Below are 22,565 nucleotides of genomic sequence, written 5' to 3' on the forward strand. Positions count from 1 at the left end.
ATTTATATGATTAATGAATTAAATAACAATTAACAGTTATGTATTTCATAATTAATTAATTAAAATAATAAATTTTTAAGTAATTTCTAAATATTTTATTTAATTAATGCTTAATATCTTAAAATAATTAGGTACTTAATTATAAAATAAGTATAATAAAAATTAATTAACTAATAATTTTTGTAATTATTTATTTTAAATATTAATTAATTAATAATTATTCAATTTTTTAAAAATATCTAATTATTTATTATTCTTATATTCATTTTATTAATTATTAATTAGTTTTTTAAATAATTAAATAAGCTTTCTATTATCCAAGGTTAAAGTGGTCAATTATCATTTTTAAGAACTCATCGTTCAGATATAACAACAACATTCTCTACATTCAAACTTGAGAGCTAAAAAAAATTTCAGAAACTCTAATATACCCCTAAAAGTAAAATTGAGAATTCAGTGCAAACGAAGAGTCCTTTACTTTAAAAAACAAGAAAAAAAAATGCATGAATAAAGATGAGTTGACACTTAACCCTTGATTGTCCCTTCTTTTTTATTAATTAATTAATTTTGACAACAAATACCAACTCCATTTGTTGAGAGACCTAACAGGGAAGGAATCTCTACATATTGGCTGGAGCTTGCAGGAGAGGAGAGTAATGGAGTAGCTTTCTTTGGCTAGTCCCTCTAGACCAGTTGACACCGGATTCATTGGGATCAGACAGTGATTTGTCCTAGGTGGCATTATATTAATGGTTGGAATAAATGTTAGAGATGAGCGTCATTCTCCCCCACAATTTCAAGTTGTCCACTGTGTTAATTACTATTAAACAAAACCCTAGATTAGCTAAAATTAATGGGAACCATGCCGAATGTTTTCTAAAGCTCTGCTTCCAAATATTATTAAAAATTCTCCGTTTATGCTCTCCACGGCGTCATGCTTGACATGACTTCCAATTTGTTATTATTAATAATTTTTATTTAGCGACGTGACGTCCTGCCAGGCAGCGCTCCCCCATTGTCTTTCTTCGACCGCCTTTCCCTCGATCTTTTCTCCAGTTTGAACCAAATTTGTTGACAATAACGCTCCCAATAATTAAGCCTTAATATAGTCTACAATTATGAACTTGGTTGGATCGTTGGATTATAGTAGAACAGTAGTTTCATGAGTGGCGTGTGGCGTGTAGCGTGGTGGGAGGGTTAGGGTAAATCAGGGGGTTAATACTACTAGTTAATGCAATAATGACATAATACTAACCCGTTTTTAAGGTGAAGTTTTATTAATCTTATTCATTCGTATGCATTTCATGTGATCCGCCTGACTTTACATGTTTTCATGCCATGCCATGCCATGCCACACCAGACTGCATATATAGCTTTCCTATTGGTTTTCCATTTTTCGTGCGGGCGGGTAGGACCATCACCTAATACGCGCTACTGATTCCACCATTTTACCAATATACCCCATTAAACTGCTGCTCCTTTTCCAGGTTTTTTTTAGCTTTTTCCCTCCAATCCATCGAGTTTTGCTTGTTTATTTAGTTAATAAAAGTGTGGGGACATCCGACTCCGAGCATTTGATGTTCAGGACGGAGGGATAGGTTGAGTTTATAGTTCTCATCTCAGCTCAGGAAAAAAAATAAAAAAGCAAAGGTCGTTAATGTCTTTTGAAGTGGTGAGTGGTGACACTTCTGTGATTAGCAGGTTAACTATCTTATGATCTCGTTTCTCAGAAAAGTTCACACCTGCGTCCCACAAAGTCCCACAGGAAATCCTTACCGTATATTGAAAACATCTTTTTATAATAGTATCAGAATCGATGATATCATCATCGGGAAATATTCTCAATACCCGATGGGAATGTGGTGTAGGACGTTGTGGGGCACAGATCTGAACTCTTCTTAGACCTCCATCAATTGATCTAAGACAAATATACATTAACCAGGCTCGAGAACTGCGAATTGAGTGTCGAGACTTGGAGATGCATTGCCCAACGGTTCAACCCTGGCTGCGCCTATCAGCATAGATGATAGAACAGCGAGGCAATGAAAGTAACAGTTTCGAGATGCCAAGGAGGGCAACGGTTTCATACAACGTCGTCAGTTTTCTACATTACAGCTACAGGAGGATATAGGCGCTACAACGACTTCAGTGCACGGTTTTGCTTTGCAAAGCTGCCCCCCTCCTTTTTCCCTTTACAACTCTCAACATTTCATTTGATTAACGGCAGAATATTACATTATTAATTGTGCGTTACATACCATTATGTCTAATAAATAGTATAATTGTCAGGAAAAAAGAAGCGGAAATGGCATTAGTGCACAACGCGTACAGGTTAGACTGGCCCGCTTTACAACTGAACCTTGTACCCCCAAAAGAAAATATATAAAAAAAATAATAAAGTAACTTAAACTTACTGTGTGTAGAGGGCAAATATAGTGGTCGTGTGTAAGTGTAACCCAAACCAACCAAGTAAAAGGAAAAGCATTGGATTCTTCCCATGTTTAGCAGAACTGTGACCATTTTTTCCCTTCAACTATAAATATCTATTTATGTGTATTTATCGCGATCAATTTTCCTTCCGTAAATTATTGCCTAAAATTAAAAGCTAAAAAAAAAAAAGATTTTTGGAAGTAAAGTGACACCCCTCCCCCAGGAAATTACTCAGACGTTATCAGCCATATTTCAGTCTTACAGGCTTTCAGCAATCAGCACCCAGGGGCATGCGCTTTCGATCTGGGACCATACATATCTAATCTGATCTCTATGCCTTTCTCTCTCCTTGTTAACTACTACGGATAAATTACAGACGGAGGGAGTTAGAGTGTACCACACAACACAAGATAGACGTTACATGGACCCATACATACACAAATCACGCAGAATCATGCAAATTTTAAATATATTCAAGAAGAAGCGGACAGTAATAAAAACAAAAAAGAAAGAAAGAGCAACTGAAGCTGTGTCTGTGTTTGTGTTTGTGATGACTCACCCGTTTGACCGTCAGTGGTTAGGTCGTCGATGGGAGCCGCGAGTTCGCTACCAGAGTTTGTTATAATGGTTTTTTTGGTTCAACCCTTAAAATAATAACTGAAGTTAGTTACCATTTTCACAACAAAATTAACCGCTTTTAAACAACCTTAAAACTAGAGAGAGAAACACACTCCACGCACACATCAATAAAACATAAACGGATCCCTCATCTTTAATCACGGGGAGAAAGAGAGAGAGAGAAGCGTGCAGACAAGGGAGAGGGATTTTCCGTAAAAGAAAGCAACCGACGACGGACGGACTTCTCCGGTCAATACCGTTTGACCGAGTGGTGATCCTTCTTAAATACGACAAGCTGGGCAAACGCAAACTGTACACAAGGTAAATATAAACTAATAAAATATACATCCTATTCGCCAAACAGGCCACAATCCAAAGGGTAGTACTTGTATTTATATATTCAGGCTCTCTGTTGTTACAAACTGACGAGACAATTCTTTGTATAGCCTTCTCCCTTGTACAGGAGATGAGAACGAAGGGGAGAGAGCTTTGTTACCGTAGTTTTCATCACTTTCAAAAGGATGAAACAACCCTCAAGAGGAAAACAGATTTCGCTGTAGAGGTTATCCTTGACCGGAAAAGGGCGAGAACGCCGCCGGTTGCCGTTGGAAAATCTGATTTTTTTGATGGATTGCCTGATGACCTTATAGTTTGTATCCTCTGCAAGCTCAGTTCCACCGCTGAATGTCCTTCCGATTTTATCAATGTTCTTATTGCGTAAGTCTCTCTCTAATGGCCTGATTTATGGCTGAATCTCTTTCTAGTAACCTTAGGATTTGTTTCCTCTGGTCTCTGATTTTTCCCTTTTGATTTTATTGCTTCAATGAAAACAGAACAAAATTATCTATTTATCGCAAAAGAAGCCACTCCAATATGTAACATTGGTTGGGAATTTTTCCCACCTAAAAACTGAATTTCCTTCATGTTCTTTTGAGGGAGCTTTTTTTTTCCCTGCAGATCGGCATTTCCAGTACTTTAAAATAATTTCTTTTTTGTTAAGTGTAATTCCAAACTGAAAAAAAAGGAGATTTTAGGTCTGTATTGAAAATATCAATTTGTTCTCTCTCTCTCTCTATTCCTTCTGATCTTTTATTTTCACAACAGGTGCAAGAGACTGAACAGTTTGGGTCTTCATCCTCTCGTATTGTCGAAAGCCTCTCCAAAAGCGTTTTCCGTCAAAGCCAAAAACTGGTCTGAATCGTCTCATCGATTCTTAAAACAGTGTGCAGATGCCGGCAACATAGAAGCTTGTTATACCCTCGGCATGGTTAGTATATTATCTCAAATTTACAAATTGAAGAAATGACTGTGCTCCAAAATTTCGCAACTAATCATTATTTAGTATCATTTCCTAATTCCATTTTCCTTTTCACGCGTTGCAGATCCGTTTCTATTGCTTACAGAACCGAGGGAACGGAGCTTCGCTGATGGCTAAAGCTGCCATCAGCTCGCACGCTCCAGCGCTTTACTCGCTTGCCGTCATCCAGTTCAACGGCAGCGGCGGGACCAAGAACGACAAGGACCTAAGAGCCGGCGTCGCACTCTGCGCCCGAGCTGCCTTCCTGGGTCACATCGATGCCATCCGCGAACTAGGCCACTGCCTGCAAGACGGCTATGGTGTCCGGCAAAACATCGCCGAGGGGCGCCGATTCCTCGTCCAAGCCAACGCCCGTGAACTCGCATCTGTACTGTGTTCCGCCACGTCATCGTCTCCGTCGTCGCGCCTGTGGCTGACTTGGCAACCTCAGAGGTATCATCACCATCAAGTTACGGGTGCGGGATGTCCGTTACTCAGCGATTTCGGGTGCAACGTGCCTGCACCTGAGGCGCACCCCGCAAGCCAGTTTCTGGCAGAGTGGTTCGCGTTGCGGGGGGGAGTGCCGGGCCCGGGGCTTCGGCTTTGCTCTCACTCTGGGTGTGGTCGGCCGGAAACGAGGCGACACGAGTTCCGTCGTTGTTCGGTGTGTGGAGCGGTGAACTACTGTTCCCGCGCGTGTCAGGCTCTGGATTGGAAGTTGCGTCATAAGGCGGAGTGCGCGCGCATAGAGCAGTGGTTTGATGGCGATATGGACGGTGAGGAAGAAATAATCGGCGTTGAGGATGAGGAGGAAGAAGAGGAAGAGGAAGAGCATGCCACCGATGAGAGTTAAGGGGGTGACGGTGACTGAAATTCAGTATAGTACTTTGAGTGAGCCTCTGTGGAATTAATTTAAGTGTTTTAGTTTGGTAAATAGAGAGGGTTTTCCCCCGGTTTGCTTTTTGGGTTTTCCTTCCGTTTCCCTGACTTTGTATAGACTATAGATAGATTTATTGAGGGAGATTATTTTTGGAAATCGGCTGCGATCGAGGGTTTCATTTTGTACCATAGAAGAAGATAACTTGGCAAGGTTATTCTCGGAAAATTGGAATAGTACAATTTCTTTGATTATCTTCTACTCTTGGTCTTGGCTTGGGTGTTTGAACTTTGAACTGAGGCTTCAGCGTCTTCCGAGATATTTTCAATTTTTATTTTAATGCATTTGCAGAAAAATAAAAATAAAAAGCATGGGAGAGAAGGGCAAGGGTTGTGGAATGATGGAAGGCCTCCTGTAGGGATTCGACTTTTTATGATGAGGAGGCACATGGAATCGTAGTGCAAGTGGAGACAAAAGTCTCCATTGTACTACCTACTGTCTTGAGAGTCGGTACTGTGCGGATGTTAGACTAACATTTACTTGCTGGTTGTGATAAATTAATTTAATTTAATTTAATCTATCTTCAGCACGAAAAAAAGAAATATGCTTCGTATGCACAATGTTTTACAAAACAGAAATATTTCCAGAAGAGAAAATAATTCATTCTCACACCCTTGTTAATTAATTGATTAATTATTCTATCCTTATTGCAAGTGAGGCCACCCAAAATTAAAGATGGTTCATTTGAGTTAACCCAAAATTAAAGTAAAATAAAGACGGATCATTTGGACTTCAGTTCGTCTTCGTCCTCTTTTTTCTGGCTACTAGTGAGAGATGGTTTTTGTATCGCTTTTAAATGACATCAATGGACTATAAGCTCTTCAATGTGAATTACTGTTTTTTTTTTTTCTTTTGAAAGCAAATCAAAACCATCTTACTTGAAAAGTAAATTGGTTTTTAAAACAAAAAAATATAAAAGAAGATGTTCTTTGTTATACATATTTTAAAGAAGGGAAAATTGAGATAAAAATGGGGGTAATAGCATGTGAGTGCAATTTTTGGGGTTTAATATCAATCAAAGTAATATATTTAAAAAATAGACTAACTTTTTAAAAATAATATCAATAAAGGACAATTCATCTTCTTCTTCTTGCCATTTGTTCACTAGAGCCACCGCCCACCACTATCGTCCACAGTTTCATTTTTGGTTACAACTCTCAATCTTTCATCATTTTTCACTAATCATAGGATTTGATGATTTCAAAACATGAGTTGTTTCATGAAACAAAATCAACTTGTTTTAAAATAAATGAAAAGAGTAACATTTACATGGTATAAGACCCACTTAAAGTAAAGTTTTGTTAATTTTCAAATGAACACTATTTGGCAGGTATGAAAAGAGAAAGGTGGAGAAAGTAAGTTGGTGAATGGGCGGCAACAAGAGGAATCCGAGGTTTATTAAGATCTCTGCCCAACTTTTTTCCTTGTATTCTTTTCTTTTTTATTTTTCAGTTTTTCTCGTTGTCAAAATGATAGAGGAGGAACTGACCTCACGAAGCCTAAAAAAGGGGGGAAAAAAGAAAAAAAACAAAAACACGGTGAAAGCAATGCAAAAATGTTTATGCAACACTATGCCTGCATGTGCCAAGTGGGATGTGGCGCTTTTTTTTTCTTCTATTAAAAAAACAGTTAAAGGAAAATGATTTATGACCCATTACTTCTTTGTTTTCTTTTTTTTTTTTGGAAAAATCTCAATTAATAACTTATACTTTGGCCTAATGTTATTTTGGCTCATCATTGCCTCTTTCATTCAAAAAAGTTGGGGTCATTAAAATTCCCACTGAGACATAATCCCATCTTTCTTGAATAGAAGAAGCAAAGATTTGGGACTGTTAAATTTTTTTCAACATTTGAATGGTTTATTAAGAAAATTAGATAACACTCAAAAGACATTTGTGTATTTTTCAAATACCACTTAACAGTTAGTTAATGATAGGTATTAGATTAACACGTTTTCAAAGTTCAAATACTGAATTATCGTATTTTAAAATTTGGAGAACAAAATGACACTAAACTCAAAATACAAAATTCTAATCGAAAATTTTCCTTTGTTTTCTGTTCTTTTTTTTTTTGTACTCTATGGCCCATTCCTTCCAGACCTCCAGTCCCGTCACGAGCCACGCAGTCAAAGATACTTGCATTCATTTCTATATTACCCTTATGAGCTGTGGAATTTTATTTTTAACTCTCAAATCAAAATTTCATGTATCAAATAGTGTTGTTGTTAAGTAGTAACTTTGAACCATTGAATTTGAACCACTTACACCCTATTACCCAAAAAAAATAAGGGTAAATCTTTTAAATTATCTCTATTGTTTAGCGTAATAACATGTGGTACTTCTACTGTTTAGCTATTTTCTTGCGGTACCCTTAAATTTTTTGACAATTATCATTACCCTCAAGGGAATGAAACCAAAATGTCAAATGTGTCATCTTCTTTCTCTTCAATGAAACAAGGTCTCTGACAGAAATTAGGACTCTTCTTCTTCAATGGTGCAAAATATTAAGGAATGGGAAGCCAATTCTTCCACAGAGGTTTGGTCAGCAGATTTGTTTCATTTCCACCAAGACTGTTGCCAGTACCGGCAGCGACAGCGACAACGGAAACGGTGGCTGTGGTGACATCTATGGAACGCAATACCGTATTCATGATCAGAAAATTTGGAAGTTCAAAAGAGATCTAAAGAACAAATTCTATAGTTGCAGAGAGGAAGACAATTTTTGAAAAAGTGATGAGAATAAGTTCTAGTTTCCCCATTAGCGCACTTTGATTCTGTGAAGTCGTTAGGCTTCGTATGAAATTGCATTGAAGACTTCAAGTCTATCGGAGGTCGATCGCAATGCGAAGTTGCAAACTCAAATAAGGTAAGCCTTTCACTGAGATCCTCGGCGAGCTTCTGGGCTACGACATATTCAATGTGGATGGGGAGCTATGGCGAACTCAGCGAAAGTTAGTAAGCCATGAGTTCACGACCATATCCCTGCGGGAGTTCGTGGTGAAGACGCTGGTGGAAGAGGTGGAAGAGCGGCTGCTGCCCTTATTGGAGTCGGCTTCGGCGAATAATAAGGTGGTCAACATGCAGGAGCTGTTAAGGAGGTTCGCGTTCGACACGGTTTGTAAGGTGCCGTTAGGGATGGACCTGGTTGCTTGGACGCCTAATGGCTTTTGGGGTAAAACGGACGATTAGTGCATATTTACAAAATGGACCAACATATTGTATTTCTCCTTGGAGTCGTATTCCAAATTCCTTTTTAACTTTTGCCTTGACCAGGCCAATAAGATCAAACTTCTCTCGGGAATTTGAGCTGCCGGTTTTGATGAAAAAGCTCTAAAGCCTTTCAGCCCAGCCTTCTCAATAAGCTCCCCTGCTGAAAATCTCATGTTAGGAGGATTTCTGAACACCGATCCAGCAGTTCGTTCCCCCACAGGCTGAGACAATCGCCTTCTGTAAATAAAACCATATCCCATTGGCATCTCTGAGGACAACAATAAAGAATTCAAGAAGCAAAATTTGAAATCCTTGTTACTTTATCAGGTATGCTTGTTGACGCTCCTTTGCTGATGCTGAAGGCAACAGACGAAGTGTTACGGCCACAATTGCTGCCAAATCTTGCATCGCTTGAGAGGGTGACATGTGGTACCCAAAGGCGAGATCACTTCTGTACAAAATTTTATGCCCCCCATCCACTGTAACGATCTCAACTGTATCGATGGCATCGACAGTCTCCTATATAATAAACATATAAAAGATCGTAGACCCTCACTGGTGTGGTCTCTTGACAAACAATTCCAACCAGGTCGGAGCAGGACTTACCTGTCCATTGGTTCCAGCGTTCATATAAGCAGCTCCACCTACGGTCCCGGGAATCCCAGAAGCAAATTCAAGACCAGAAAAACCTTCATTAGTGCACTGCACGCCTAACCGATTGAACTGGTAACCACTTCCGACTCTGTAGATGTCGGGTTCGATCCGCTCTGGAAAGCCAATCCGGTTCAGAATAACACAACCTTCAAACCCAGAATCATCGAAAAGACAATTGGAGCCATTACCGACGATAATAAAAGGGATGCAACGCTCACAACAGTATCTGCACTGATTGTAAAATCAACTCAACTAAATTAGTAACGAGAGAATGTAGCAACTAATATACTAGAATAGAGCAACACACCGAATAGCAGAAGCGAGTAAGGTTTGATCGGAAACTTGGACGAAGTAATTGCAAGGGCCTCCGATACCCCAACTACATAGTTCACTAAGTAGCTTCTTCCCACGAATAAAATTCAAATGTGTCCAATTCTCTGTTTCATCTTCTATCCTCTCACTAATGCAATTGAAAGCGGTTCTGCTGGGTATTCTTGTGGATGCATTTTGCAGGGGATAGAAGTGGTTGGAGAGAGAGGAGAGAGGGTTTCTGGTTAACCTGGGAGTGGAACGGTTGCAGAGTGGTTCACTGTAGCTGCCGCAGGGGAGAGGGATGGTGAAGAAGAAAGGGAAAAATTGGGTTTTGAAAAAAATTCATTCACGTCACGTGGTGTCACATGCATGAATTTCGACGGAACATTAATGGATATTAACGGCAGCAAGACAATAGTTAAACAGTTGGGGGACCGCGTGTCATTATGCTAAACAATAAGGGTAGTTTAAGAGATTAACACTTACACATCAGCCCAGTTATTGTATTGGCAATTTGGCACCCGAGTATCACATTAGCCTCCATGGGGCCCATTCACGTTACAAGATGCACACTTTGGAGGAATCACCATTCACTAACACCACAAGCCTATATCCATTTGTTGAACCAACACCCACCACAAGTCTTACAACCAACCATATTCGTGGTGACCTTTGGGGCATTCTTTTTTTGGATTTTGAGATGGGGAAAGTTGGTCAATGCGATTTTGGTTCCTATTGATCAAGAATCACATATTCTTTTTTCAGATTAATGTGAGGACCAGAAAATTTATTTTCTTAGTACCCATTTCCTAGGTGGGTAAATAACTTTTACCACTTGGGGGAAAGTTTTCAACAAATGAATGGGACAAAAATGCCCCTTTTAATAATGAATTTTTATGGTTAAAATGGTTATTTCATTTTTTATTTGGGAAATAAAAGAACATGGATAAATACACTTACCTAGGTAAGTGTTTTCTAGGAAAAAAACTTACCCAAGTAATTGCATTTACCCGGATAAATAACTTGCCAAAAAGTGAACAGGGCCTTGGTGGCATCCCACCATGCACCCTCATCGGAACCATCATACACCATCTTTCCACATCCCCCACAAGCCACAAGGCACCTACCCACACGGCTATACGTTGTAGTTTGTAGCATTCCCGAGCAATGGGATGCATGGAAGTGGTGGTCAACTGGTGATTCATGAGCCTTGGATGATGTGGAAATGCTGTGAGCAAAATTCAAAATATTGCAATGTATTGATTGATGTGGGTCTCTACCACAGCGAGGAGGAAGGCATGGTTAGAGGTATCAACTGGACTAGATTTGGTTCAATCCGATCCAGTTCAATGTGAATCCATTACAAAATGGACCAGGTCCGGTCTATTATAATGAATATTTTGGACCAGTCCAATTCAATGTGCGGACCATCCAATTTGTTTTAATTTAGATTGGTTTCAATCTAAACTTGGTTCATTGACACCTATATTCTTATCTTATATCAATGGGCCAGATATTGGATCAATCCAACCCAATCCAATAAACATTCATTACGGATGGACCTGATCCAATCCAATCTAATAAATATTTTGGACAATTAAAGTTAAATCTGGTCCAATTCAATATGTCTTGTTGCTCCATCCAAATCGATTTTAATTTGGACGGGTCCAATCTAAATCCGGTTCATTGACACTCTTAACCATGGTGCATTGAGGGCATAGCCTTTCTTTTGGTAAATGTAAAATACTGAGGTCATTTCTATGTGGATTGAGAGAAAAAGAGGGATGCTAGTAAAGCAAGGATATATTTGGTATTGGAGTTTAGATGAAGCTGTCCTTTTAGACCTTTCACTTGTTCTGTGTTTGGAATGATGGGCGTTTCTTGATTAAACATTTTGTATTTGATTTATTTGGAAAATCAATAAAAATAATAATGAATTTGTTTATTGACACTTAAGTGCTATTAGACGTTAATTAGTTTTATTTTAACAAAAACCTTCCTTGGATTTTTAAATAATTCGACAAAAGCCTCCCTTCCGTCAATGACCCAGACGAAAAACGGTAGGCCAATGCATCATTTTTTTGAAATACCCATTTTACCCTTTAATTAGTTTATGTATATTTATATTGAAATACCCCTATCTACCTGTTACGTCTTTTCCTCTCCTCTATCCTCTTTTCCTATCCCTGAACTCATATTTTTACTGAAATACCCTATCAACTTGTTATCCTCTTTCCTTCTCCTCTTCTATTCTCGAACTCCACCGTCTGAAGAGGAGGAATTCAACTGTTTCAATTTATCATTCCAACACATACGGAAACCTGTTGAATGATATACCATGTTCTTATAGAGCATTTTTCTTATAAAAAATCTTTAAACCAGAGAACCTACACAGAGAATTAATGCTTTAATGGAGATGCCAACATCTCTATCGGGCCGAACGTATCTTTCACAACCATATCTGGCGGTCGTAATTTTTTTTGCGGATTAAGGTCTGGAGGGAACAATCTGCTCTGTTGGAATTGGGACTTTGTACCCAAAAGAGGGTCTACTACAATGATGCGATCAAGTTGAAGATGTCACAGTGGGCGATGACCACGTCCGTGCGTTGGTGGACAGAACCAGAGTTGTCAAGTGTTGCAAAGGGGAGAAACAATTTTCCGGCACTAGGGGAAGGTGAAGGTTTTCTCTCCATTACGTCAAGGCGAGGGATTTCTTGTATTTTGAACACAAGTCGTATAGTCAAGTGTCAGGGTACCAGACAAATTGGGCAGGAGATACAGGGCCAGTTCGGATAATAGATATTGTTGAATCAATTTTTGGTTATGTATCAGTTTTTTGGTTAAGTACCTCGTCATTTGGTCTGCTTCCAAGTGACCAATGACTCAGAGGCCAAAGTTGAGAACTTTTGCTAGATGAGGACCTGAATGTCGAGCTGACTAGGCCGAACTACCTGTGAGTAGACATGTTCATAGGCCGGCCCGGCCCCCGGACAGGCTTGAACAGGTATATGGGCCCGCGGGCTTAACCTCGGATCAAAAAGTCTGGCCCACAATAAATTCAAGCCGGGCTCGGGATTTGCCAAAATAGCCCGGCCCAACCTAAAAGCCCTAGTCGAATACCCCCCTCTTTTTTTTTACCTCTTTGCCTCTTTCCCTTCTTTTTCCAGTCGAACCCTTCTTCTCCAATCTCCACATCCTCCACACTCCACAGTGAGGTGGCGAACGTTCACCGGCGCAACAACTCCAGCGGCGACGGTAAGTTCTCTCTCTCTCTCTCTCTCTTAGGCACGAACTGATCAATGATCACTGTCAAAACCTGAGTTGCTGAAACCAGTCCTCGATTTCGAACCACAAATGACAGTACCTAGGAAGCTTTGTAAGCTCAAAAGTTCAGTGAGAGCCTTAGCCTGTCGAATTCCTCTGAATTGGATTCTCCGTTGTCGGAAGACAACGGCAATGATCTTAGCGCATGACACGTAGTTCAGTATGCCCACAAGGCCTCTGGGAGCCGCTCATGCCAATCTTTCTTGTTTTTGTCATCTTCAGGATTTTGCACAAAGTTTTGTTGAATGCTTCTGCTAGCCCATTTCCAGCAGCGTAGTATCTTGAAGAAAGGTTTGGCTTGATATTGTATTTGGCATACAACCGGTAGAGGGGGCTACTTCTGAAGGGTTTGCCTGTTAAAGGAGATGATGTTGTCTAGAATTCCAAACCGATGATGTCGAAAGACTGCCAAGGATTTAAGAGGGGTCAACGGAACTGGAAGTCGAAGATTAGAGAGTTCATGGACTCGCAGATGAGGAAGTTAATGGAGATGCAAGAGGCCTGGCTGGAGAAAATGCTGAAGACTTTAGAACACAAGGAACAAGAGAGGATGTCCAGGGAGGAAGAATGGAGGAGGCAGGAGGCAGCCCGGTTGGATAGAGAACAAAAGTTATGGGCTAAGGAGCGAGCTTGGATTGAAGCTCGAGATGCTGCATTAATGGAAGCCTTGAGGAAGTTTACAGGAAGAGAACTAAAGAGCTCCTTCACTGAAGAGTTGGTGGCCCCAAACCTCCACGATAACAATGAAAACCAGAATGAGAATGCAAGTGAAACACTTGATAGCACCATGAACAGTAATAGATGGCCGAAACACGGAAAATTTCTAATTTTTTTATTAGGTCGGGTTCGGGCTTCGGGCTTTTTATCAGGGTCGGGGTCGGGCCCAAGTTATAGGCCCGTTGGTCGGGTCGGGCTTGGGCCTAACGTATTTCCATTAATGAAGAGTAAAAGCCCGACCCGACCCGGCCCATGAACAGGTATACCTGTGAGATGCCGGGCTGACCAGGTGTCGAGCTGCCTATGAGGTGTCGAGCTGCCTGTGAGGTGTCAAGCTGCCTGTGAGGTGCTGGGCTGACCAGGTGGCGAGCTGCCTGGTGGCGAGCTGAATTGATGAGTTGCGTTGCTCTTTAGAGACCTGCGAGCTGCCTGCCAAATGTCAAAGGACCCGGGGTGGCTAACTCGGCGAGGTCGCTCCGATGCTTAAGTCAGTACTCTCATAGTAGACTGCGAGCTAAAAATCACAAAGTCTAAGAGCTAGTATTTGCTTACTTGCTGGCACCATTGCCTCTGGGGTTGGTGCCTTTATGTAGGCATTGTTTGGTGTGGGCTTCACGCACCATATCCGAGATTTCTGCGAGGTCGTCTAAGTGGTTCGAGATTCCTAGAGGTAGCCGCCATGCACGTTGACCACCCTCCAAATCGTTCGGCACGTGGGCCAACTTCCAAGGATCGTGGGAGTGTTAGGATATGCATGTCGAATTCGTCGGCGAGCACGTCTTACAAGTCGCGAGGTCGGCGCATGTGCTAGGTCGCCAAGTCGGTGCCTGTGCCAAGCCGCCAGGTCGTGCCAGGGTCAGGCCACGCCTGTGCCAGGCCACGCCAGGGCCAGGCCGCCAGGTGGGACACCATCAACTTGGCTAAGGCAAGTTGTTGCCAAAGTGGTTCTGGGTGTCACCTAGTTGTTCTGAGGTGCCATGTGTCACAATATCATTGGAGGGCCAAATTCGCCCTCATCATTTGCCCCCCACTCCCAAGGTGAGAGTAACTCGGTGAAGGGAGTAAATTTCTCCTTTTGGCCCGAAATGAATAATTTGATGAACTCGTAAGCGTCGATTCAATTCCTTAGTCTTTGGGAGCGACTCGTAATTCGCTCCTTGATTTTGCCCATGCCGAAGAGGCGACTGGGTCTTATGTGGTGAGGAGGTCTTCGCTAGTTTGGTATTTTGGCCCTTAAGCTTTGGGAGCGACTCGTGGTCCACTCTCCTTGATCTTGCCCATGCCGAAGAGGCGACTGGGTCTTATGTGGTGCCGAAGTCTTTGTCAGTTCGGCAACTTAGGCCTTAGGCTCTAGGAGCGACTCGTAGTCCACTCTCCTTAATCTTGCCCATGCCGAAGAGGCGACTAGGTCTTGTATGCCCATGTCGAGGAGGTGATTGGGACTTGTATGCCCATGTCAAGGAGGCGACTGGGACTTATCGTAGTGCCAAGGTCTTTTATCAGTTCGCGCCTGGGCCAGGCCGCCAGGTCGATGCCTAGGCCAGGCCACGCCAAGTCGGCTCCTTAAAGCTACGGTTGTGCTGCATCAGCCTCGTTAGTGATGTCGGTTACCCACTCCTACAAGAAGCTACTAGGGGCTCGACCTACAGGGGCAACACTACTGACTTTAGGTCACTAGCTCGCACGGGAGCCTTGAAAGGCTCGACCGGCAGGGGTGTCCATGCAGTTTGTTGGCCGCCTACTCCTGCAGAAACCACGAAGAGTTCATCTTTGTAGAGGGTACCTCGCGAAGATGACTGATGAGGTTTTATCCGAGTTGAAATAAAGTTGGGAGAGTTGCTTAGTCTGTTAGCCATCAACTTCGTGCGTAGTCTTTGAGTTCATAAAAAAATGAAAATTATAAAGCGAGAGCTTTAGTTTCTAAAAAGTTAGGACTTAGCTTTTTGGGATAAGAGGATTTAGCTTTTGGTAGAGTGAGAACTTAGCTTTTTGTAGCGTTCCCACTGACAACACCAGATATATCCATAACCTGCAAATATCATTAAAAGAATCATGAAGATAGAAGGCATCACTCTTGGATTTTAAACTCTGATAATATCTAAATCTTATGGACATCTGCATCCCTTGTTTAGGCACCCCGGTAAGGGCATCAGATGTTAATATTTTCCTTGAAAGGCATCAGATAAGAAAACCGGTGTGAAAAACAGTTGCCGAAAACATGAGCTTCAAAACGTAAAGATGAGATCACTTGTTGGTCAAGAATAACTTCCAGCGAAGAACAGTTGCCAGAAAAATGGATGGAATAGTCAAGAATGAAATAAAATGAGGGATAATGTCGTTGCAATAGATAAGGTTTAATGATACTTTAGGGGTAATTTTGTAAATATTGACGTTTTCCATTTGGCTCATTGACGAAAGGTTTTTATCGAGTTATTTAAAAATGTAGGGGAGGTTTTTATTAAAGTAAAATTATAGGGGAAGTTTTTATGATTATCAGAAACTTTATGAAAGATTTTTATATTTTACCTATTCATATAATGGGGAAATGCTGAAGTAACGCCTATGTGACAGGCTGACAGCGTTTATTAATAAACGCCCAAGTTTCCAAACACCCTATAGGTTAGTGGTGGGTTACCTCAATGGGCCCGGCCCATTAAAAATGTTCAACCCGGGTCCATGTCCATTCAATTTTTATAATATTGGAAATAGAAGCTATTTTGATTTTTGAGTTTTCGCTTTTCGTAGGATAAAAATTGGTATTGATTTGACGGTCTGGATTTAATCGTTAGGGGTACGCGCTTCGTATTTTTTTTAGTTATTAACTTATTATGCATAAAAGCATCGTTCTTGTATTGCATAGACCGAAGTCGGAAGTCGCTTTCCCCGGATATCTGCTGCACGCATTCTTATCGCTGAACAGAGGTATTTCCAATCTTATAAAATCTGCAGTCGATTTAGGTTTTGACGTTTCAGTCTCGGTAGTATTTCCATTTGTTACTATTAATTTTAATATTTAATGTTTTTCTTGTGTTGGTTATTAGGTCGAAATTGTTGTTTCTTCCTTTCTGTTGGGGATATCTATAGAAATCTAGGGTTCAACTTTCATGCGTTCTATATAATGTTAAATTTTTTTCAGCTAATTCTGACATGCTTCAATTAGTTGGGGGGGGAGGGGATTAAAAGGGATTTCCGTTGATCAGTTATGTCATCTACATTTTTTCGAAGCTGCTTGTCACTGAAAATCACTGTGAATTTCTCCGAAGTAACTCAGTCAGGATATCCATTTTTTTGGCTTATATATTCTTACTAGAAAGATGATTGAATCAATAACGTTTTTGGTATTGTTTTGCTATAATCAATCACTTGTGTTGGATAGGTTAGGGGATAACTAGAAGAAGATGGCATTTGTGATGGAGTTTGCTGAGAACTTAATACGGAGGATGATGGAGGATCCAAAGGAACGTGATCGGAAGTTTAGAGAGCATGTATATGCAGTCAAGGACCGCTGCAACAAGACCAAGGAGATGTGGAACTTACCTATCCGTCCATATGGATTCTGGACGTTTGAGCGCCATAATTCCCAACTCTATTGGGATGCCCAGATCAGCCAGGTCCCAGGGCGTAGGGACCCCTATGACGACCTTCTCCAGCAGCCATATGACAACACCACCCCGAAATGAATGAAAGGTCAGAGTCTCAACATAGTTGTGGTTTCTGTAAATTCACTTGTCTTACTGCCTTATGGAGAATTCTTTCCTCTTGTTCTGCTCTATTTCTATTTAACGATATACTGAAGGGTGGTGATCTATCAACTATTGACCTCAAACTTTGGCATTTCGAATATTTTTTTTTACATCTTTTTAAAATCAGTATCAATTATTTATTACTATACTTTTAAATTTTCTGGAGAATCATCCTTTTTCGCCTTATGCTGGGCTATTTGGAGAGAAGGAACATTTGAAGATAAGTATGACCAAGAAATAAATTAGTTGCTGGCATTTGATTGTTGATCATCGATTGGCTGCAGGCACATTTTCCGTTCAAAGAGTTGGAGAGGGTTGTTTTTTAATCCCAAGACTTTGTGGTTCTTTAGTCACAGATTTATTGATTTAACAGAAGCATCATCTTAAGTGAGTGTCAATGTGCAGATGTGTATAATGCCCATTCTGAAGTTTTTATTTCACCTATGATACCCAGACTTCATATTATCCAAGTTCCTCTGTTGGACACAACTGACATGGATATGGGTATGAGATATATGTTGGTTTCTCCAAACCCATGTTCACCTTTGTGGGCACCAAGGTTTGATGAACTGGGTACTTATACACTTAATTGGACCAACATAAATTATTAACTAATATGGTTAAAATAAGTATTAAATTTGGAAATTCAAGCTTGTAAGTATATAATGCTGAATCGAAATTCCCCTTAGACCTCATAAAATGTGGATATCTTATACACTGTTATGTTATATGTTTGGAGTTGTCATGTGACAATCTGAATTGTTGTTGATACTTCCTTTTTTGGTTATCAATATAATAGAGCATGTCTAAATTAAACATATCTTGCTTGCATGGTTAGAAATTAATATTTATTGTCCAATGTATGATACTATGATGTGTCCATATTTCAGTACTAGTTGGCATGATTAATTTTTAAGCCCATTTCCCTGTATCACAAGATTTTGATGTCAGATGAGCCCAACTCCTAGAAACATTCCTGCCCTGAACACTTTCACCCTAGTTCATGTAATATAGGCTACCACTTTCCACCTTTAGCTAAGAATCACCTTCTTCTGTCGAGTAATCAATCCTAAGTGAAGCCAACTGTTAATCCTTGCAATAAAGATAGAATTTTTGCCTTAAGAAAGCCTACTTCTGCAATTGTGCAAGGTATATACCAATGCGACCTATCTTGCAGCTCCTTTAGAAGCACCTTCTACTTTGTAGGTGTCTAGATTGTTTAACAAATATCCATCAGTCACCCTTCCTCTTGTTGGTGGATCCTAATCCTAAAGCCAAGGACATCTATAGGGAGCCTAGTTGGCAATTGTTCGTCACCTTCTAACGATAGAATCCACCAAAGCTTCTTTAAGCTCCACACCCGTTAATGCCCAATGAGAACTCTATTGTTAACATAATCTTTGATGATATTGGAATAGGTGATTATTCTTTTCTTTTTTGTGAACTGTAAGGTAAAGTATTTCATTAATAACAAAAGGCCCCTGTACAATAAGAGACTGTACAGCAGAAATAGACAGAAGAACTCAGAAAAGCCAGCCTCTGAAAAACTACCCAACAAAATGCACAGAATGCTCGATTAAGGGGATGATTTTGACAAAAAAGCACATGGGTTTAAGTAGTGATTTAAGTGCTTATAATTTAACAATGGATATGGCACTTAAGGGAATGGAATGGCAAAACAGGATTCATGCAACCAACCACGTAGTTGGGATAAGGGTTAGATGATGAAGTAAAGACCATTCCACAAGCCTTAATTGGAAATGGTTGTGGCTTAAGAGGATTGAAATTTTAACATTTTGAGGAAAGAGAAACTCGAAAGGATATAGAGGGTTGATTGATAGCATTCTACCATCACATGCATGTTTCAAAGAGGGACGTCCTTTAGGGTGTGTTTGGAAATGGTGTAAATGCCGGAAATGGTGTAAATGCCGGTTCGATGTACTATTGCACTCCAGTCCTGACTTGCGTGTGTTTGGGAACGATGTGAAAATACCCTTAAAATCGAAGTAAATTTAAAATCTTGTCAGAATTTGCTTCGATCTTCAACCTGTGACAGTGGCAAAGGAGGTGACGAACTCCCTCCCTCCAAACTATTCACTCCCACCACCGACCTCTTTTCCTCAGGTAATCTCTCCTCTCTCATCCTCTCACTCTCATATCTCTCTCTTACAACCATCGTTCGTCTCCCCCTTCCTGTTCTCGTATCTACCCGCCACTGCCGTCGCAACTCTTGGCAGTGGTTCAGTGATCTCTCTCTCTCTCTCTCTCTCTCATATCTACCCACCACCACCGTTCATTGTCCCTCACATCTCAACCTAACCTTGACGGCCACGTCAGGTAAAGCCTATCTACACACATTTATCGCATCCTCATTGTCTTCCTTTATATGATAGTGATTCTCCTCAGGTTTCCTCTTCATTTTCTCCCTCATATACGACACTGTCAGTCAGTTCTTCATTCCCTGTTTTCCACCCAAGCTACAGCAGCGGTGATTTCCGGTGAGGTACCACCATTTTCTGAAATCCCATTTATATTCCGACATCTACCTCCAAGAACAAACGATCTGAATGCACGATCACACCCCTATTGCAACATCCCACATCAGGCTGATATATAATTCAGAGACGATGATGGGGTTTTGTAGAGCCATTCTCTGTGAAAATTTTGGCCAACAACAAATGTGGTGACAGGTTCATATCGTACCTCTTTCTTTTGTCTTTTATATATTGTTATCGGTTTTGTTTAACATTGTTGCTTCCCAAATCTTCATGTCTAAGTATACTTGTCGTGAGCGGTTTGAATATCAGAGATAGGCTCTTTTTTGCTAGTTTCTGGTTTTGATTAAACGTGTGGTTTTACTTCCCGGTTCAGTTGCATTGAATAGGATGATTTGGGATTGAGGGAGTTGTATAGTTTAGCCACTCGGGACTGAGATAAGAGGTTTTAAATCTGTTGTGTAATTTGATGCAACTGGGATGGGAGAAGACGATCGAATCCTTGTTTACATCGTTATAGGTTTCCGAATGCCGTCAAAAGTGCACTAATGTTTTACATCATTGCTGTCAAACAAGATGGGAGGAAATCAAACATACAAAAGTAAACCGGTATGTATTTTTTGAAACCGGTAGAATGTTAATTTACCCCGACAAATTTGCATTTACATCGTTTTCAAACACAACCTTGGAGAGTTGGTTCATCACCTCGTGACATGGTGTCGTAAAGCCCTCTTCCGAAACCAAAAGTCCTTGGTATTCCTTAGGGTGAACAGTTTATTCACGAACTGCAGTCTTTCTAACCAGCTTTAGCTTGGATATCTTTAAAATCATTATCCAGCTTCCGCAAGATTCTCCGAGTGCTGCAAATCCGGCTGTTTGAAGCATAAACTCTCGGGATCAAATCCCACCGCCACCAGGGTTTGGGGGTTACGGGTATGGGGATGGGCTACCCCGTTGTGTTGCCCCAAGAACACGAGTACCATATGATAAATGTTTTCCATCCCATACATGAAATTACATCTTGTAAGTCTATTCTCTTTTGCAATATGGCAAAAGAACTAAAGATGTACGCATGAGAAGCAAACTGCGTTTTGCAACTGACCTTGATAATTTTGGAGAATAGCATGTGCTCTTAATTGTTGGTTTTTGCTTCTTTCTTAGAGCTTAGTTCTTTCTATTTCTGATCTGCAGGATGAGCAAAAAAAGCATTTGTAGAGTAATTCCTTCCTTCGTGGCGTTGTTCTTATGTGATGCAGGCTCTTCTAATGTTGTCAGTTTCTAGACCTATTTTCATTTCGATCATTTCACAAATAAATAAACAATTGAAGTTTCGTAGAAATGGCATTTTATGGGGAATGAATGTTCATCAAATCTTTCTCATTATGTTCATGTTTGTTTATCATCACCGGCTGTCTCATCATGGTTTTTCGTTTTCACAAAAATGTAATAATATTGATATTGTTATGGGGTACCTAGTCTTTCAAGGTCTTATGCTGTTCTGCTAGGCCATGGAAATGAATGCATAAGCCAGCTGGTTACAATTTTGAGATTATATTTCTTAGTAGGTGTACGAGTATATCACTGACCATTTTCCGGTTTGTTGGTTGGCTGGTCCACTGTTTACGAGAGACTTTCATGCAAAGAGAAATCTAAATATCAAGATCGACCGCAAGATCCATCCATTAAACAGCTAAGGACGTGGCGTCTATAGTAAGAACATGGGTCGTACAGCCACCTGAAGTTCATCTCATTTGTCAGCTACGAAATTGAATCTGCTCAGCGCGCCTCATACTGGCCTAACAGCACGTTTCAGCCGTGCATTGGAAATATCTTCCTATCAATGATTATTTTCAAGTAAGGAGATGTTCCAGATGCATGGCTAAACGTGCTGTGAGGTTAGTGTAAGGCACACCCTGTGAGGAGCAGATCCAAACTCGTCAGTTGCCCACTTATGTGGCGAATCATCAAACTTGGTACATTTAACGCATGAAAGATAGGTCTGCCTAGTAAAATCTTAAGACGTCAGAATATATTTCATCCTACCTATAATGGAACTGAGGCTCCATTTGGTTCAGGCAGAATCGGATTTGAAATCACCTATTTCCCTACTTGTCTGGTTCAGATGGAAATTAAAATTAAATTCCATAAAATATGACATTCCCCACATCGGAATCTCATTCTACTCAATCAAACAGCTGAAAATGAACTGTTTTGATTCCAATTCCAAACCCTTTTCCTATGAATCTAATGTAAGGATGTCAACGGTATTCGAAAATCTGATTTCGAATTTGATATTCAATATAATCGAATCAAATTCGGATAATATAGTCAAATTTGGATATCTTATTCTTACCGAACTCGAATTCAGATATGACCTGATTCGATTTGATAAATATCTAAATTTGATCGATTATTTAATTTTTATATACAATATATAAAATATTTTATATATTTATATAATTTACATCAATAAAATATTTTTTTTATATTTATTATCTAAAATAATTAATTAATCGAATCAAATATTCAAATATTTAATCGAATTTGAATTTGAATATTAATTTTCAATATCCATTGGATATCGAATCAAATTCAGGTATCAGATTTTCTAATCGGATTTAAATTCAAATATTGCCTGATCTTGTTCAAATTTGATCCGTTTAAACCCCTCCTAAGATGCATGCTAAACGTGATGTGAGGTTAGTGTGAGGCACACCCTGTGAAGAGATGATCCGAACCCTCAGTTGCCCACCTATGTCGCGAAGCCCAACATTTCCGTCATCAAGCTCGGTATATTTAACGCATGAAAGATAGGTCTGCCTAGTAA

The 22,565-nt window shown here is 40.2% G+C and overlaps 2 protein-coding genes across 6 annotated transcripts; both read left to right on the forward strand.

Annotated features, from left to right (window-relative positions):
- The first annotated feature begins 3,208 nt into the window (after positions 1-3,208).
- On the forward strand, positions 3,209-5,483 carry LOC104591723 (F-box protein At1g67340-like). 2 transcript variants are annotated; one of them, XM_010250708.3, is made up of 4 exons: positions 3,209-3,369; positions 3,495-3,765; positions 4,153-4,315; positions 4,431-5,483. In XM_010250708.3, the coding sequence occupies exons 2-4, from the start codon at positions 3,515-3,517 to the stop codon at positions 5,196-5,198; spliced, it is 1,182 nt and encodes a 393-aa protein (XP_010249010.1). In that variant the 5' UTR covers positions 3,209-3,369; positions 3,495-3,514; the 3' UTR covers positions 5,199-5,483. The 2 variants fall into 2 exon arrangements, with proteins under 2 accessions (XP_010249010.1, XP_010249009.1); XM_010250707.3 differs by lacking the exon at positions 3,209-3,369 and having other exon boundaries at positions 3,459-3,765.
- A 10,785-nt stretch (positions 5,484-16,268) lies between these two features.
- On the forward strand, positions 16,269-21,290 carry LOC104591722 (NADH-ubiquinone oxidoreductase). Of its 4 annotated transcripts, none has more exons than XM_088902578.1 (3): positions 16,269-16,422; positions 16,877-17,187; positions 20,930-21,290. In XM_088902578.1, exon 2 carries the CDS (start codon positions 16,899-16,901, stop codon positions 17,178-17,180), a length of 282 nt encoding a protein of 93 aa, XP_088758704.1. In that variant the 5' UTR covers positions 16,269-16,422; positions 16,877-16,898; the 3' UTR covers positions 17,181-17,187; positions 20,930-21,290. The 4 variants fall into 4 exon arrangements, with proteins under 4 accessions (XP_088758704.1, XP_010249005.1, XP_088758705.1 ...); XM_010250703.2 differs by lacking the exon at positions 20,930-21,290 and adding an exon at positions 17,528-17,996; XM_088902579.1 differs by having other exon boundaries at positions 16,419-16,478.
- Positions 21,291-22,565: the final 1,275 nt, after the last annotated feature.

Source organism: Nelumbo nucifera, chromosome 4 (assembly GCF_055504915.1).
Source record: "Nelumbo nucifera cultivar China Antique chromosome 4, China Antique-T2T, whole genome shotgun sequence".
In the NCBI taxonomy this organism is placed as follows: Eukaryota; Viridiplantae; Streptophyta; class Magnoliopsida; order Proteales; family Nelumbonaceae; genus Nelumbo; species Nelumbo nucifera.